This window comes from Capra hircus, chromosome 29 (assembly GCF_001704415.2).
Source record: "Capra hircus breed San Clemente chromosome 29, ASM170441v1, whole genome shotgun sequence".
Lineage (NCBI taxonomy): Eukaryota > Metazoa > Chordata > Mammalia > Artiodactyla > Bovidae > Capra > Capra hircus.
Genome location: NC_030836.1, coordinates 18,449,017 through 18,468,366, shown reverse-complemented (window position 1 = coordinate 18,468,366; position 19,350 = coordinate 18,449,017). Strand labels below are relative to the sequence as shown.

Sequence of the window (19,350 nt, the reverse complement as noted above, 5' to 3'; positions counted from 1 at the left end):
GTAGAAAGCATCACTACGAACAAAGCTAGTGGAGGTGATGGCATTCCAGTTGAGCTATTTCAAATCCTGAAAGATGATGCTGTGACAGTGCTGTACTCAATATGCCAACAAATTTGGAAAACTCAGCAGTGGCCACAGGACTGGAAAAGGTCAGTTTTCATTCCAATCCCAAAGAAAGGCAATGCCAAAGAATGCTCAAACTACCACTCAATTGCACTCATCTCACATGCTAGTAAAGTAATGCTCAAAATTCTCCAAGCCAGGCTTCAGCAATACGTGAACCGTGAACTTCCAGATGTTCAAGCTGGTTTTAGAAAAGGCAGAGGAACCAGATATCAAATTGCCAACATCCACTGAATCATCGAAAAAGCAACAGTTTCAGAAAAAATCTATTTCAGCCTTATTGACTATGCCAAAGCCTTTGACTGTGTGGATCACAATAAACTGTGGAAAATTCTTTAAGAGATGGGAATACCAGACCACCTGACCTGCCTCTTGAGGAACCTGTATGCAGGCCAGGAAGCAACAGTTAGAACTGGACATGGAACAACAGACTGGTTCCAAATAGGAAAAGGAGTACATCAAGGCTGTATATTGTCACCCTGCTTATTTAACTTCTATGCAGAGTACATCATGAGAAATGCTGGGCTGGAAGAAGCACAAGTTCGAATCAGGATTGCCGGGAGAAATATCAATAACCTCAGATATTCAGATGACACCACCCTTATGGCAGAAAGTGAAGAGGAACTAAAACGCCTCTTGATGAAAGTGAAAGAGGAGAGTGAAAAAGTTGGCTTAAAGCTCAACATTCAGAAAATGAAGACCATAGCATCTGGTCCCAGCACTTCATGGGAAATAGATGGGCAAACAGTGGAAACAGTGTCAGACTTTATCTTTCTGGGCTCCAAAATCACTGCAGATGGTAATTGCAGCCATGAAATTAAAAGACACTTACTCCTTGGAAGAAAAGTTATGACCAACCTAGATAGCATATGGAAAGCAGAGACATTACTTTGCAAACAAAGGTCCGTCTAGTCAAGGCTATGGTTTTTCCTGTGGTCATGTATGGATGTGAGAGTTGGACTGTGAAGAAAGCTGAGTGCCAAAGAATTGATGCTTTTGAACTGTGGTGTTGGAGAAGACTCTTGAGAGTCCCTTGGACTGCAAGGAGATCCAACCAGTGCATTCTAAAGATCAGTCCTGGGTGTTCTTTGGAAACAATGATGCTAAAGCTGAAACTCCAGTACTTTGGCCACCTCATGCAAAGAGTTGACTCATTGGAAAAGACTCTGATGCTGGGAGGGATTGGGGGCAGGAGGAAAAGGGGATGACAGAGAATGAGATGGCTGGATTGCATCACTGACTCAATGGACGTAGGTTTGAGTGAATTCCGGGAGATGGTGATGGACAGTGAGGCCTGGCGTGCTGCGATTCGTGGGGTCACAAAGAGTCGGACATGACTGAGTGCCTGAATTGAACTGAACTGATATTCTCCTCATAACTTTTTTCTGATTCTTTTCCCAGTGTATATCCAGTCTCCTCTGTACCTCTCCTTTTGTCTCTCTCTCCCTCCCTTCACCTTTCCTTTCCTCTTTCATAAAGACACACACACACACACACACACTACACACCTTCTTGCTCCAGTCTACTGTAATATATGAGACAAACCACCATTATTGCCCATGGTTCCCCTCAGCAATAATCTTCTTTTAGATCAAATGATAACTTTGCATGACCTTCTCCAATTCTCTCAGGTAGTACCACCTCACAAGGGCATCAAAATTATACTGTACACAGTGTATTTATTTCTAGGAGAGTGTGTGACCATGTGTAATAAAAGGATTCAGTTTTTTGACCTGGGAAATGCATCTTACCCATGCATCTGAAAACCATTTGCCTGCATTCAGAGTCGTCAGGAAACTCCATTGAAACAAGGAAGGGTGTCTACTGGAGGCATTTGGCAGGACCTCCTTTATATTGGTTGTTCTTGTCAAGTCATAGTCATGCATGAGAAAAGGCACCCCATCAAAACTGTAGGCATGGGGAGAAAGGGAAAATGGGAGAATTGGCAAAATACAGTCAACTTGGCAGACAGAGTTCTCAGAAAGCCCATCAAGGTCAAAAGTCTAACTAAGGTTCCTTACTCCCTCCCATATCACAACAAAGGACTAAGTGCCAATAATTCACATGATATCAGTATTTTTCTGCCCTAGGGATCTCTTTTTGGGCTTTGTAAATATCATATTATTTAAGGTGAAAGTGTAGCTTCCCTATCCAGGGATTGTTAGAATGAAGAAAAAGGTATGGTTTGAGAGTAAGTAAGCAGGGTAGGGATGAGGTAAGGCCCTGTGCTCCCTGGGGCCATACGAACCAGTTCAGTTCAGTCGCTCAGTCCTATCCAACTCTTTGCAAACCCATGGACTGCAGCATGACAGGACTCCCTGCATATCACAAACTCCTGGAATGAACTTAAAAGTCACATCCATCCAGTCGGTGATGCCATCCAACCATCTCATCCTCTGTTGCCCCTTCTCCTCCTGCCTTCAATCTTTCCCAGGATCAGGGTCTTTTTCAGTGAGTCAGTTCTTCACCTCAGGTGACCAAAGTATTAGAGTTTAAGCTTCAGCATCAGTCCTTCCAATGAATATTCAGGACCAATTTCCTTTAGGATACACTGGTTGGATCTCCTTGCCGTCCAAGGGACTCTCAAAAGTCTTCTCCAACACCACAGTTCAAAAACATCAATACTTTGGCACTCAGCTTTCTTTATACTACAACTCTCACATCCATACATGACTACTGGAAAAACCATAGCTTTGACTAGACAGACCTTTGTAGGCAAAGTAATGTCTCTGCTTTTTAATATGCTCTCTAGGATGGTCATAGCTTTTCTTCCAAGGAGCAAGCATCTTTTTAATTTCAAGGCTGCAGTCACCATCTGCAGTGATTTTGGAACCTCCAAAACTAAAGTTAGTCACAGTTTCCATTATTTCCCTATCTATTTGCCATGAAGTGATGGAACTGGATGCCATAACCTTAGTCTTCTGAATGCTGAGGGTTTTTTTTCTTTTTTAATACAAATTTATTTATTATAATTGATGGCTAATTACTTTACAATATTATATTGGTTTTGCCATACATGACATGAATCTGCCACAGGTGTATGTGTGTTACCAATCCTAAACCCCCTCCCACCTCCCTCCCCATCCCATCCCTCTGGGTCATCCCAGTGCACCAGCCCAGAGCACCCTGTATCATGCATCGAACCTGGACTGGCGATTTGTTTCACATATGATAATATACATGTTTCAATGCCATTCTCCCAAACCATCCCACCCTTGCCGTCTCCCACAGAGTCCAAAAGACTGTTCTATACATCTGTCTCTTTTGCTGTCTTGCATACAGGGTTATTGTTACCATCTTTCTAAATTCCATATATATGTGTTAGTATACTGTATTGGCGTTTTTCTTTCTGGCTTAGTTCACTCTGTATAATCGGCTCCAGTTGCCTCCACCTCATTAGAACTAATTCAAATGTATTCTTTTTAATGGCTGAGTAACACTCCATTGTGTATATATACCACAGCTTTTTATCCATTCATCTGCTGATGGACATCTAGGTTGCTTCCACATCCTGGCTATTATAAACAGTGCTAGATGAACATTGGGGTACACGTGTCTCTTTCAATTCTGGTTTCCTCAGTGTGTATGCCCAGCAGTGGGATTGCTAGATCATATGGCAGGTCTATTTCAGTTGTTTAAGGAATTTCCACACTGTTCTCCATAGGGGCTGTACTAATTTGCATTTCCACCAACACTGTAAGAGGGTTCCCTTTTCTCCACACCCTCTCCAGCATTTATTGCTTGTAGACTTTTGGATCACAGCCATTCTGACTGGCGTGAAATGGTACCTCATTGTGGTTTTGATTTGCGTTTCCTGAGAATGAGTGATGTTGAGCATCTTTTCATACGTTTGTTAGCCATCTGTTTGTCTTCTTTGGAGAAATGTCTGTTTAGTTCTTCGCCCCACTTTTTGACTGGGTCATTTATTTTTCTGGAATTGAGCTGCAGGAGTTGCTTGTATATTTTTGAGATTAATTCTTTGTCCATTGCTTCATTTGCTATTATTTCCTCCCATTCTGAAGGCTGTCTTTTCACCTTGCTTATAGTTTCCTTTGTTGTGCAGAAGCTTTTAAGTTTAATTAGGCCCCATTTGTTTATTTTTCCTCTTATTTCCAATATTCTGGGAGGCGGGTCATAGAGGATCCTGCTGTAGTTTATGTCGGAGAGGGTTTTGCCTATGTCTTTCTCTAGGAGTTTAATAGTTTCTGGTCTTACATTTAGATCTTTAATCCATTTTCAGTTTATTTTTGTGTATGGTGTTAGAAAGTGTTCTAGTTTCATTCTTTTATGGGTGGTTGACTAGTTTTCCCAGCACCACTTGTTAAAGAGATTGTCTTTTCTCCATTGCATATTCTTGCCTCCTTTGTCAAAGATAAGGTGTCCATAGATGTGTGGATTTATCTCTGGGCTTTCTATTTTGTTCCATTGATCTATATTTCTGTCTTTGTGCCAGTACCGTACTGTCTTGATGACTGTGGTTTTGTAGTAGAGCCTGAAGTCAGGCAGGTTGATTCCTCCAGTTCCATTCTTCTTTCTCTAGATTGGTTTGGCTATTCGAGTTTTTTTTCTATTTCCATACAAATTGTGAAATTATTTGTTCTAGCGCTGTGAAAAATACTGCTGGTAGCTTGATAGGGATTACATTGATTCTATAGATTGCTTTGTGTAGTATACTCATTTTCACTATATTGATCCTTCCGATCCATGAACACGGTATATTTCTCCATCTATTTGTGTCTTCTTTGATTACTTTCACCAGTGTTTTATAATTTTCTATATATAGGTCTTTTGTTTCTTTAGGTAGATATATTCCTAAGTATTTTATTCTTTTGTTGCAATGATTAATGGAATTGTTTCCTTAATTTCTTTTTCTCACTATTAGGGCACAGGAGTGCAAGAGATTTATGTGTGTTGATTTTATATCCTGAAACTTTACTATATTCATTAATTAGTTCTAGTAATGTTCTGGTGGAGTCTTCAGGGTTTTCTATGTAGAGGATCATGTCATCTGCAAACAGAGTTTTATTTCTTCTTTTCCAATTTAGATTCCTTTTATTTCTTTTTCTGCTCTGATTGCTGTGGCCAAAACTTCCAAAACTATGTTGAATAGTAGTTGTGAGAATGGGCAGTCTTGTCTTGTTCCTGACTTTAGGGGAAATGCTTTCAATTTTTCACCATTGAGGATAATGTTTGCTGTGGATTTGTCATTCAGTTCAGTTCAGTCGCTCAGTCGTGTCCAACTCTTTGTGACCCCATGATCGCAGCACGCCAGGCCTCCCTGTCCACCACCAACTCCCAGAGTTCACTCAGACTCGCGTCTATCGAGTCCATGATGCCATCCAGCCATCTCATCCTCGGTCGTCCCCTTCTCCTCCTGCCCCCAATCCCTCCCAGCATCAAAGTCTTTTCCAATGAGTCAACTCTCCACATGAGGTGGCCAAAGTACTGGAGTTTCAGCTTTAGCATCATTCCTTCCAAAGAAATCCCAAGGTTGATCTCCTTCAGAATGGACTGGTTGGATCTCCTTGCAGTCCAAGGGACTCTCAAGAGTCTTCTCCAACACCACAGTTCAAAATCATCAGTTCTTCGGCGCTCAGCCTTCTTCACAGTCCAACTCTCACATCCATACATGACCACAGGAAAAACCATAGCCTTGACTAGACAGACCTTAGTCAGCAAAGTAATGTCTCTGCTTTTCAATATGCTATCTAGATTGGTCATAACTTTTCTTCCAAGGAGTAAGAGTCTTTTAATTTGATGGCTGCAAGCACCATCTGCAGTGATTTTGGAGCCCAAAAAAATAAAGTCTGACACTGTTTCCACTGTTTCCCCATCTATTTCCCATGAAGTGATGGGACCAGATGCCATGATCTTCGTTTTCTGAATGTTGAGCTTTAAGCCAGCTTTTTCACTCTCCTCTTTTACTTTCATCAAGAGGCTTTTTAGTTCCTCTTCACTTTCTGCCATAAGGGTGGTGTCATCTGCATATCTGAGGTTATTGATATTTCTTCCAGCAATCTTGACTTGAACTTGTGTTTTTTCCAGTCCAGCGTTTCTCATGATGTGCTCTGCATATAAGTTAAATAAGCAGGGTGACAATATACAGCCTTGACGTACTCCTTTTCCTATCTGGAACCAGTCTGTTGTTCCATGTCCAGTTCGAACTGTTGCTTCCTGACCTCCATACAGATTTCTCAAGAGGCAGGTCAGGTGGTCTGGTATTCCCATCTCTCTCAGAATTTTCCAGTTTATTGTTATCCACACAGTCAAGGCTTTGGCATAGTCAATAAAGCAGAAATAGATGTTTTTCTGGAACTCTCTTGCTTTTTCCATGATCCAGCAGATGTTGGCAATTTGATCTGTGGTTCCTGTGCCTTTTCTAAAACCGGCTTGAATATCAGGAAGTTCACAGTTCACATATTGCTGAAGCCTGTCTGGAGAATTTTATATAGCTTTTGTTATGTTGAGGTATGTTCCTTCTATTCCTGCTTTCTGGAGAGTTTTTATCATAAATGGATGTTGAATTTTTCAAAGGCTTTCTCTGCATCTATTGTGATAATCATATGGCTTTTATTTTTCAATTTGTTAATGTGGTGTATTGCACTGATTGACTTGCAGATATTGAAGAATCCTCGCATCCCTGGGATAAAGCCCACTTGGTCATGATGTATGATCTTTTTAATGTGTTGTTGGATTCTGATTGCTAGAATTTTGTTAAGGATTTTTGCATCTATGTTCATCAGTGATATTAGCCTGTAGTTTTCTTTTTTTGTGGCATCTTTGTCAGGTTTTGGTATTAGGGTGATGGTGGCTTCATAGAATGAGTTTGGAAGTTTACCTTCCTCTGCAATTTTCTGGAAGAGGTTGAATAGGATACGTGTTAGCTCTTCTCTAAATTTTGGTAGAATTCAGCTGTGAAGCCATCTGGACCTGGGCTTTTGTTTGCTGGAAGATTTCTGATTACGGTTTTAATTTCCATGCTTGTGATGGATTTGTTAAGATTTTCTATTTCTTCCTGGTTCAGGTTTGGAAAGCTGTACTTTTCTAAAAATTTGTCCATTTCTTCCATGTTGTCCATTTTATTGGCATATAATTGCTGATAGTAGTCTCTTATGATCCTTTGTATTTCTGTGTTGTGTTATGATCTCCCATTTTCATTTATAATTTTATTGATTTGATTTTTCTCCCTTTGTTTCTAAATGAGTCTGGCTAATGGTTTGTCAATTTTATTTATCCTCTCAAAGAACCAGTTTTTGGCTTTGTTGATTTTTGCTACAGTCTCTTTTGTTTCTTTTGCATTTATTTCTACCCTAATTTTTACGGTTTCTTTCCTTCTACTAACCCTCGGGTACTTGATTTCTTCCTTTTCTAGTTGCTTTAGGTGTAGAGGTAGGTTATTTATTTGAATTTTTTCATGATTCTTGAGGTATGCCTGTATTGCTAGGAACCTTCCCCTTAGCACTGTTTTTATAGTGTCCCACTGTTCCAAATAGGAAAAGGAGTACGTCAAGGCTGTATATTGTCACCCTGCTTATTTAACTTCTATGCAGAGTACATCATGAGAAACGCTGGGCTGGAAGAAGCACAAGTTTGAATCAAGATTGCCAGGAGAAATATCAATAACCTAAGATATTCAGATGACACCACCCTTATGGCAGAAAGTGAAGAAGAACTAAAAAGCCTCTTGATGAAAGTAAAAGAGGAGAGTGAAAAAGCTGGCTTAAAGCTCAACATTCAGAAAACAAAGATCATGGCATCCAGTCCCATCACTCTATGGGAAATTGATGGGGAAACAGTGGAAACAGTGTCAGACTTTATTCTTGGGGCCTCCAAAATCACTGCAGATGGTGATTGCAGCCATGAAATTAAAAGATGCTTACTCCTTGGAAGAAAAGTTATGACCAACCTAGATAGCATATTGAAAAGCAGAGAAATTACTTTGCTGACTAAGGTCCATCTAGTCAAGGCTGTTTTTCCTGTGGTCATGTATGGATGTGAGAGTTGGACTGTGAAGAAGGCTGAGCGCCAAAGAACTGATGCTTTTGAACTGTGGTGTTGGAGAAGACTCTTGAGAGTCCCTTGGACTGCAAGGAGATCCAACCAGTCCATTCTGAAGGAGATCAGCCATGGGATTTCTTTGGAAGGAATGATGCTAAAGCTGAAACTCCAGTACTTTGGCCACCTCATGTGGAGAGTTGACTCATTGGAAAAGACTTTGATGCTGGGAGGGATTGGGGGCAGGAGGAGAAGGGGACGACCGAGGATGAGATGGCTGGATGGCATCATGGACTCGATGGACGCGAGTCTGAGTGAACTCTGGGAGTTGGTGGTGGACAGGGAAGGCCTGGCGTGCTGCGATTCATGGGGTCGCAAAGAGTTGAGCGACCTAACTGGACTGAACTGAACTGACAGGTTTTGGATTATTGTGTTTTCATTTTCATTCGTTTCTGATATCTATAGGACATTTCACCCCAAAACAATGAATTTCACCTTTTTCTCAAGAACACACGGAACCCTCTCCAGGATAGATCACACCCTGGGCCATAAACCTAGCCTTGCTAAATTCAAAAAAACTGAAATCATTCCAAGCATCTTTTCTGACCACAATGCAGTAATATTAGATCTAAACTACAGGAGAAAAACTATTAAAAATTCCAACATATGGAGGCTGAACAACACGCTGCTGAATAACAAACAAATCACAGAAGAAACCAAAAAGAAATCAAAATACGAATGTTGAGTTTAAAGCCAACTTTTTCACTGTCTTCTTTCACTTTCATCAAAAGGCTCTTTAGTTCTTCTTTGCTTTCTGCCATAAGGGTGGTGTCATCTGTGTATCTGAGGTTATTGTTATCTTTCCTGGCAATCTTGATTCCAGCTTGTGCCTCATCCAGCTCAGCATTTTGCGTGATGTACTCTGCATATAAGTTATATGAGCGGGGTGACAATATACAGCCTTGATTTACTCCTTTACCTATTTGGAACCAGTCTGTTGTTCCATGTCCAGTTCTAACTGCTGCTTCTTGACTTGCATACAGATTTCTCAGAAGGCAGGTAAGGTGGCCCGGTATTCCATCTCTTTAAGTATTTTTTACAGCTTGTTATGATCCACATAGTCAAAGGCTTCAGCATAGTCAATAAAGCAGAAGTAGTTTTTTCTGGAACTCCCTTGCTTTTTCAATGAACCAATGGATGTTGGCAATTTATCTCTGGTTCCTCTGACTTTTCTAAATCCAGCTTGTTAATCTGGTAGTTCTCGGTTCAGGTACTGTTGAAGCCTTGCTTGGAGAATTTTGAGCATTACTTTGCTAGCATGTGAGATGAGTGCAACTGTGCAGTAATTTGAACATTCTTTGTCATTGCCTTTCTTTGGGATTGTAATGAAAACTGACCCTTACCATTCCCATGGCCACTGCTGAGTTTTCCCAATTTGCCGGCATGTTGAGTGCAGCACTTCAACAGCATCATCTTTTAGGTTGAAATAGCTCAACTGGAATTCCATCACCTTCACTAGCTTTGTTCATAGTGATGTTTCCTAAGGCCCACTTGACTTCGCATTCCAGGATGTCTGGCTCTAGGCGAGTGACCATACCATCATGGTTATCCGGGTCATGAAGATGTTTTCTGTATAGTTCTTCTGTATATTCTTGCCACCTTTTCTTAATAACTTTTGCTTCTGGTAAGTCCATACCATTTCTGTCCTTTATTGTTCCCATCTTTGCATGAAATTTTCCCTTGGTATCTCTAATTTTCTTGAAGAGGTCTCTCATCTTTCCCATTCTGTTGTTTCCTCTATTTCTTTGCATCGATCACTGAGGAAGGCTTTCTTATCTTTCCTTGCTATTCTTTGGAACTCTGCATTTAAATGGGTATATCTTTGCTTTTCTTCTTTGCCTTTAGCTTCTCTTCTTTTCACAGCTATTTGTAAGGCTTCCTCAGACTACCATTTTCCCTTTCTCCATTTCTTTTTCTTGGGGATGATCTTGATCAGTTCCTCCTGTGCAATGTCATGAACCTCCATCCATAGTTCTTCAGGCACTGTGTCAGATCTAGTCCCTTGAATCTATTTGTCAATTCCACTGTACAATCATGAGTAGTTTGATTCAGGTCATCCCTGAATGGTCTACTGGTTTTCCCTACTTTCTTCAAGTCTGAATTTTGCAATAAGGAATTCATGATCTGAGCTACAGTCAGCTCCAAGTCTTGCTTTTGCTGACTGTATAGAGCTTCTCCATCTTTGGCTGCAAAGAATATAATCAATCTGACTTCAATATTGACAATCTGGTGATGTCCATGTAGGGAGTCGTCTCTTGTGTTGTTGGAAGAGGGTGTTTGCTATGACCAGTGCATTCTCTTGGCAAAGCTCTGTTAGCTTTTGCCCGCTTCATTTTGTACCTGCCTGCTGAGAAATCTGTAAGCAAGTCAAGAAGCAAGTTAGAACGAGACATGGAAGAGCAAACTGGTTACAAGTTGAGGAAGGACTATGTGAAGGCTATATATTATCACCCTGATTATTTAACTTATATGCAGAGTATATCATGTTAAATGCCAAGCTGGATGAAACACAAGCTGGAATCAAGATTGCCAGGAGAAATATCAATAATCTCAGATATGCATATGACACCACCCCTATGGCAGAAAGCAAAGAACTAAAGAGCCTCTTGATGAAAGTGGAAGAGGAGAGTGAAAGAGTTGGCTTAAAACTCAACATTCAAAAAACAAAGATCTTGACATCTGGTCCCATCACTCCATGGCAAATAGATGGGGAAACAATGGAAACAGTGAGAGACTATTTTCTTGGGCTCAAAATCACTGTGGAATGTGACTGAAGCCAGGAAATTAAAAGATGCTTGCTCCTTGGAATAAAAGCTGTGACAAACCTAGACAGCATATTAAAAAGCAGAGACATCACTTTGCTGAAAAAGGTCCATCTAGTCAAAGCTATGGTTTTTCCATTAGCCATCTATGAATGTGAGAGTTGGACCATAAAGAAAGTTGACCACCAAGGAACCTATGCTTTTGAACTGTGGTGTTGTAGAAGACTCTTGAGAGTTCCTTGGACTGCAAGGAGATCAAACCTGTCAATCCTAAAGGAACTCAGTCCTGAATATTCATTGGAAAGACTGATGCTGAAGCTGAAACTCCAATACTTTGGTCACCTGATGGGAAGAACTGACTCACTGGAAAAGACCCTGATGCTGAGAAAGACTGGAGGCAGGAGGAGAAGGGGACAACAGAGGATAAAATGGATTTGATTGACATGAGTTTGAGCAAGCTCCTGGAGTTGGTAATGGACAGGGAAGCCTGGTGTGCTGCAGTCCATGGGTTCCAAAGAGTTGGACATGACTGAGTGAATGAAATGAACTGAAGGGCACTTCAATCTCCTGTTGTTCAAGGGTCAACTGTGTATCTCTGTATAATTTTGTGGTTGCCCCAAAGATTCCAAATACGTCCCATAGATCACATTCTACTAGTGTCAACCATCTACCACTTCAAGTATTGTGTAGAAAACTGAATACTTTTTAGGTCCCTTTACCCAATCTCCTTCCATTATGATATACATGTCTTAAATATCTAAAAATAGATTGAGACCCATATATCAAACAATATTATCACTTTTGTCTTTAACCACTGAACACAATTTTTAAACTCTGGAATAGAAGAATCACCTATTAATATTTATCTTTTTAAAATACATTTATTATTTCTGGCTGGGCTGGGCCTCAGTTGCTGCACACGGGCTTTCTCTAGTTTTAGGAGTGGGCTTACTTTTCTTTGTGGTGGGCATGCTTCTCATTGTGGTGGATTCTGTTGTTCCAGAGCACAAGCTCTAGGCATGTATAGTTCATTAGTTGTAGCATGCAGGCTCAACAGTTGTGATGCACAGACTTAGTTATCCACAGTTTCTGTGATCTTCCCAGACCAGGGATCGAACTGTGTCCCCTGCAGTGGCAAGTGTCTCCTTAACCACTGGACCACCAGAGCAGTTCCCACCTATGTATTTTTTACCCTTTCCTTTGCTTTTTTTTATTCCTCATGTTCCAAGTTGTTTTCCTTACCCTTGTTTTATTGAGCTATAAGTGACATATAGCATTGTATTATTTTTAGGTGTACAGCATGATTTGATATGCGCTGCTAAGTTGCTTCAGTCATGTCTGACTCTGTGCAACCCCATAGATGGCAGCCCACCAGGCTCCCCCGTCCCTGGGATTCTCCAGCCAAGAACACTGGAGTGGGTTGTCATTGCAACATCATTATCTTTTGTCTAAAGAATTTTTCATTTCCACTTGATTCTTCTTTACTTCTCTTTCTCTGCTAACACCTTCTACTTTTTCAATTAACAAGTGTTCATAATTGTTTGTTGGATACATTTTATGATAGCTGCTTTAACATTCTTAGAAATAATTCCAACATCTGTTTCTCCTGCTGTTCACATATATTTATTACCTTTTCTCAATGAAGCTGAGTTTTTTCTAGATCTTGGTATGGAAAACTCTGGGTTGTATCCTGAGCATTTTGAGTATTCGGAGATTAGAAATCTCATTAAAATTTATTTTAACAGAGATTCAATATGTCTAGGTTCAGAAAACATGTCCTGGACCACATTTGTAAGATACGGTTTTAACGCCAACTGTCTTCAAAGGCTCTGCAGAAATCAGTCTACAACACAGATAGTGTTCCAATCGATTCTCAAACCTTCTGCTGTGTTGTGCCTGTGTGGTTTCATGCATAGGTTATGCAAAGGTCTGCCCAGGATTTTATGAACAGATTTTTAAATTCCCTTTCTCTAGCATGGCAATTCCTCAGAAAACTAAACATAGATTTACCACGTGATACAGTAATTCCACTTTGGGCTACACACTTAAAAGCACTGAAAACAAGTTCTTGAAAATATACTTGTACTCTTAATGTTCATAGCAGCATTTTTCAAAACAGCCAAGAGGCAGAAGCAAGCCAAATGTCTATCAGAGGATAAATGGAGAAGCAAAATGTGATATCTATTCAATCTAAAAAGGGAAGGAAATCCTGTCACATGCCACAACATAGATGAAATCTGAGGACATTATGCTAAATCAAACAAGATAGTCACGAAAAGACAAATACTGTATGATTCCACTTATGGATGTTATTTACGTAGTCAGATTCATAGGAGCAAAAAGTAGAATTGTGGTAAGCAGGGGCTGAGGGCAGAAGGAAAGGTGGAATTGTTATTTAACAGGTATGAAGTTTCAGATTTGCAAGATGAACAAGTTCTATAGATTTGTTTCCAAACAATGTGAATATATTTGATACTACTAAATTGTACACTTAAAAGAGTTATGATGGCAAATTGTGTTATGTGCTTTTTAAGAGAACTTTTAAACGACGGAAATTCTAACAGATGCTACAATATAGATGAGTCTTGACATGCTAAAGTGAAATGAGCTATACTGACATCATGCTGATGTGAAATGAGCTTAACACAAAATAACACATACTGCATGATTTCACAGAACAATCAAACACATAGACAGAGAAAAAAGAATGATGGTTGCAAAGGCTTGGGTGGAGTTAGTATTAACATCTAACAAATAGTTTTAGTCTGAGAAGATGAAAAGTGCTAGAGATCTATGTGGTGATGCTTAAAAGAAGGTGGAGGTACTTAATGCCATTAAACTGTACCCTAAAAATGGTTTAAATGGTAAATTTTATGTTAAGAATATTTTACAATAAAAAAATAATTTTTTCTGGAAAACTTTTCTCAATAATTCTCTGCTCACTCTCTAGCTGAAGAAGAAAGGAAATGGGTACCACCACTTACATCAGTACACAAATAGTTACAGGGATCTGCTCACAGTCTCCAGAGCCTCAGTGGCAAGCTGTGACAGGGTAGGGAGTGGTTTCTGTGTGGTGTTCCCCTGAGTAGGACTGGTATGATCAAAACATTTATATCATATTGGATGACCCTTCTACCAGTTATTGGGCTAGATATAACAGATTTCTGTGGAGCTTTTTTCTGTCTACAGCTATAGGTGCTTCCAGGTCAGCTCTCTTCAGAGCTCATGTCAGGATACATGAGGAGAAACAGAAATTAGCATGTGGAAACTCGCTCCCTATTATGAAGCTGCTTTGGTCTTATGAACCAAGCCAGTCCGCATTCTATTCTTCACCATTCAGAGTCTTCTGTTAGCTGCTTTGTGAATTTTGTCCAGTGTCTTATATTTTTAATGTTTTTTGGTAATTAATGGAGAGAATATGGTGGAATACACAGTAGTAGTTGTAATTTGCACACTCTCCAGAGTCCTATGTCCCACTTTCAGTAGTTTGCATTTTTACTATTTAGTAAATATAATATGATTTTACCTGTTCTAGATACTTTTGTGGTATTCATGTCCTGACTAGACTATGACTGGTAGGCAATATTTGTTAATGATGAGTATAGACTGTAGCCATCAGTGTGAGTGGTGGAGATACGCGGATGGTGGTCATGGGAAACGAAGATGCCAACAGAGAAACTGAGCAGTTGGGAAGATCATCTACAATGAAGTTAAAGTCACAGAAGAGAAAAGGACAATGTGCCAGGAGCTCACTTGTCTCAGCACCATGACCACATTAGGCCATGACCATGGGGAACTTGCACAATGAAATGGAAGCTCTGAAAGGGCATTCAGTTTCAATCCTGATTCAAATATTCTGCGTGGAATAGTTGTCACCATTGATACGAACCCTAGTCTGGGGTCAGGAAATCCAGTTCGAATTCTGGCTTTATCATGTACATTCTAGCCTTATGTCCTCAGGAATACATTTCTCTTCTTTGAATTCAGGCTCAAACCACAGTTCTTCACTGTGAAATAGGATGTTCATTTCTTTCCTGTTTGCCTCACAGAAGGCTGGGAAGGGAGTAGTACATGCCACATTCTCTAATATAACCATCCGACGGTTCGTCTCTATTTTCGGCTGCCCAAGGACATACATTCTACAGAAAAGCATGTGTTTTTTGCCCTCATTCCTGCTATGATCCAACTCTTCCTTTGTTGTCCCTTGGACATTGCTAGAACCTACTGCCCAAATCCAGAATGATTCTCCCTCACACATTCTCAGACAAGTCCTTCTAAAACAATAAGCTAATCTATTCTCTAAAACCTACCATGGCTGCCCAGTACACATTTAGGGATCTCTGTGATCCAGTCTCAGTAAGCCTTGCAGCCATACCTTCCCCCTCACATAGGCCCCTCACGTCCCCAAAGTGGACTACTCTTGGCATCCATACAGACCAGCTCACGGATCTACAAACTTCCTATTCGTCCTTTGGATGCCTTTAACTAAGCTGCTACCTCTGCCTAGAATATTCTCGCTCTCCATATCTGCTTAGAAAAACAGTATTTTTCCTTCAAGGCTCAACCCAAACACTGTTCTGAGCACATAGATCATTTTTCACAAAAGAGGTGGCCTCTTCCTCCTCCACTGAGGTTCCATTGCATTTGCCTTACTCTTCTCTGCAAGGCACTCACTCACCACAAATGGTCCTATACTGTGTAAACATGCCATGTCTCCTTCACTGGCTGCAAACAGCTCTTAGGCATGACTCTGTCTCACTCATCTGCCTCTCACTCAGAAGGATATAGTAGGAATACAGATGATGCCTAGGAAATGTTAGTGAAATAGATTGCTAAGGTAGGGCATAGAGGTAAGCTCCATGCATGTTTGCAGGGAGGACAAATTTGAGCTATGTGTGGAGACTATATAGAGTGTGTGATTTATAAGCCTGTGACTGACAATGTAGAGATGCAGATATGTGGTTTGTAAAGGAGAAGTGATTCATATATAGTATTACGTGCAGATGTGCCAGGTGAATAAGGGAGAAACTCCCAGGGCTTGCCCTCTCTACAGCTTGGGCCAGGCTGGAGTCATCCACTGTCTTTTCTCCTCCCACCCTGGTCCCTTTTTTCCTACCTTATTCGTACATCACTCTCCAGTCCATGGGCCCCATATTCAACAGCCTTCTCAAAGGACATTATGGTATTCTCAGGCCCCAGCTGTGGAAGAAAAGGACATCAGGCCTTTAATCTCATAGTCTTTTCTGCCAATATCCATTTTAGCATAGGAAAGGGGAACAGTAATGAAAGGACTTTAGGAAGCAGAGTTTGGTTCTCTTGGCTCTTTGTTCTAAGAACCTGCCTACATTCTCCTCTCACAAATCTGGTTTGGGAATTCTGCTCATCTGAGACAATGCCACTGGACATAATAAAGAGAAATGGACTGAGAATTAGAAGAATGAAGTCCAACCTCTATAATTAATTACTCATCTTGTCATCTCAAGCCAACTTCTTTATTTCTCCAGGGGTTTCTGAGAATCTGATGTGCCCTTGTCTCATCCACACCCATGCACACCCACTTCCATCAAGCTCAGACTTACCATGGGTGCACCTCTATGTCCAAAGAAGGTTGGCTTGGGTGCCAATTTCTCCTTCTCCTGAAGGCAGGGAGAGTAAGTCCCAAATGGTACCACATAGAGACATAAAAGGATAAGAAAAAAGGGCACTCCAACGGCCACTTGTAGAGCTGAAAAAGTTGGAATGAAAAAGTGATGAAAAAGAAAAAAGGAATGGAGAACCATCCCAAGCAAATAAGTATTCCCCCAAAATAGTTATAGTAAATATCTAATCCATGGGTTCACTGACTCTGTGAGCTCACAGATTTACTATTTTTCTCAGGTCCCCCACATTTCAGTTATTTGAAAGCAAAAGGCTACTCAAATACAAGCATGATTATTAAGTTAAAATTATTGCAAATGCATCTTGGAGAGTGAAGTCAAGTGGGCCTCAGGAACCATTACTACCAATAAAGCTAGTGGAAGTGATGGAATTCCATCTGTGCTAATTAAAATACTAAAAGATAGATGGTGTTTAAGTGTTGCACTCAATATGCCAGCAAATTTAGAAAATCCAGCAACGGCCACAGGACTAGAAAATGTAAGTTTTCATCCAAATTCCAAAGAAGGATCGTGCTAAAGGATATTCAAACTACTGGACAATTATGCTCACTTTCCATGCTAGTAAGGTTATGCTCAAAATCCTTCAAGCTAGGTTTCAGTAGTACTTGAATCAAGAACTTCCCGATGAACAAGCAGGGTTTTGAAAAAGCAGTGGAACCAGAGATTAAATTGCCAACATCCGTTGGATCATAGAGAAACCAAGGGAATTCCAGAAAAACATCCACTGCTGCCTCATTGACTACAAGAAAGCCTTTGACTGTGTGGATCAGAACAAACTCTTGAAAATTCTTAAAGAGATGGGAATACCAGACCATCTTACCCATCTCCTAAGAAACCTGTATGCGAGCCAAGAAGCAACAGTTACATACATTGAACAATGGACTGGTTCCAAATTGGGAAAGGAGTACAACAAAGCTATATACTGTCACCTTGTTTATTTAACTTATATGCAGAGTATATCATGCAAAATGCCAGGCTGGATGAGCTACAAACTGGAATCAAGACTGTTGGGAATAATATTAACAATCTCAAATATTTAGATGATACCACTCTAATAGGAAAAAGTGAAGACAAACTAAACAGTTTCTTGATGAGGGTGAAAGAGAAGAGTGAAAAAGCTAGCTTAAAACTCAACATTAAAAAAACTAAGATCATGGCATCCAGTCACATCACTTCATGGGAAAAAGTGAAACTTGTGACAGATTTTCTCTTCTTGGGCTCTAAAATCACTGGGGATGTTGACTGCAGCCATGAAATTAGAAGACACTTGCTTCTTGGAAGGAAGGCTATAACAAACCTAGACAGCATATTAAAAAGCAAAGACATCACTTTGCTGACAAAAGTCTGTATAGTCAAAAATATGGTCTTTCCAGTAGTCAAGTAAAGATGTGAGAGTTGGACAATAAAGAAGGCTGAACACTGAAAAATTTGTTTTCAAATTGTGGTGCTCAAGAAGACTCCTGAGAGTCCCTTGGACAGTAAGGAGATCAAAACAATCAATCCTAAAGGAAATCAACCCTGAATATTGATTGGAAGGACTTATGCTGAAGCGCCAATACTTTGGCCACCTGATGCAAAGAGCCGACTCACTGGAAAAGATCTTATTACTGGGAAAGAATGAGAACAAGAGGAGATGGGGGTGACCAAGGATGAGACGGTTGGATGGCATTACCAATTCAATGGACATGAACTTGGGTGAACTCCAGGAGATGGTGACGGACAGTGAGGCCTGGCATGCTACAGTCCATGAGGTCACAAAAAGTCAGACATGACTTAGCAACTGAACAACTACAAAAAATTACAAATACAAATTAACAATGGAATAAATTGTACAGGAGGCAGGAAGGAGAGGGAATGTTAAGGAGTAGCTTCTCAGAAGGAGGAGGAGTTTGATTGGTTCTGAAAAAGCTCTCAAGCCCTTAAAGATCAGCCTAAAATGCCCAGGTATTGACAGAAGACAGACATAGCGGAAGGAATATTAGTTGAAAGAAATCCAAATACAAAGCACACTTTACTACTTTCTAATTATGTGACTCAGACTTATTGTTTAACCTCTCTGGGTATTCATTTTCTTCATTTCAAAAAATGGACATGTTCACTGCTCAGTCATGTTTGCTGCTATTATTATTATGCTCTTTCTGATTCTGGCATCCCACCTCCATCCTCTGCCCATCTGCTTGACACCCCCAAGACCTGGCCTGTGCTTTGGGCTGCACCGTCCTGCCTGGTGGGTTTTTTAAAAATACATTTTGTTAAATTGTAATAAATTTATTTCGTTGGTTGTTAAAAAAAAAAAAAAAAAAAATGGAGCTATTCTGCTACTAATATTACCTCATGCAATTGATATGACACTATTGACTCATCATAGACCAAAGATGATGCTGTGAAAGTGCTGCACTCAATATGCCAGCAAATTTGGAAAACTCAGCAGTGGCCACAGGACTGGAAAAGGTCAGTTTTCATTCCAATCCCAAAGAAAGGCAATGCCAAAGAATGCTCACACTACCTCACAATTGCACTCATCTCACATGCTAGTAAAATAATGCTCAAAATTCTCCAAGCCAGCTTCAGCAATACGTGAACAGTGAACTTCCAGATGTTCAAGCTGGTTTTAGAAAAGGCAGAGGAACCAAAGATCAAATTGCCAACATCCCTAGATCATGGGAAAAGCAAGAGAGTTCCAGAAAAACATCTATTTCTTTTTTATTGACTATGGTAAAGCCTTTGACTGTGTGGATCACAGTAAACTGTGG

At 40.3% G+C, this 19,350-nt stretch overlaps 1 protein-coding gene across 1 annotated transcript in view; it reads right to left on the bottom strand.

The window, feature by feature from the left end:
- The window catches only part of LOC102183296 (glycerophosphodiester phosphodiesterase domain-containing protein 4-like), a 97,955-nt gene that overhangs the window by 58,034 nt on the left and 20,571 nt on the right, over positions 1 to 19,350 (bottom strand). Inside the window, exons 7-9 of the mRNA XM_005699509.1 lie at positions 16,520 to 16,665; positions 16,057 to 16,139; positions 1,875 to 2,031 (exon numbers count right to left, since the gene is read on the bottom strand). Of these exons, the coding sequence (XP_005699566.1) occupies positions 1,875 to 2,031; positions 16,057 to 16,139; positions 16,520 to 16,665 (386 nt within the window). The remainder of the gene's footprint in view (positions 1 to 1,874; positions 2,032 to 16,056; positions 16,140 to 16,519; positions 16,666 to 19,350) is intronic.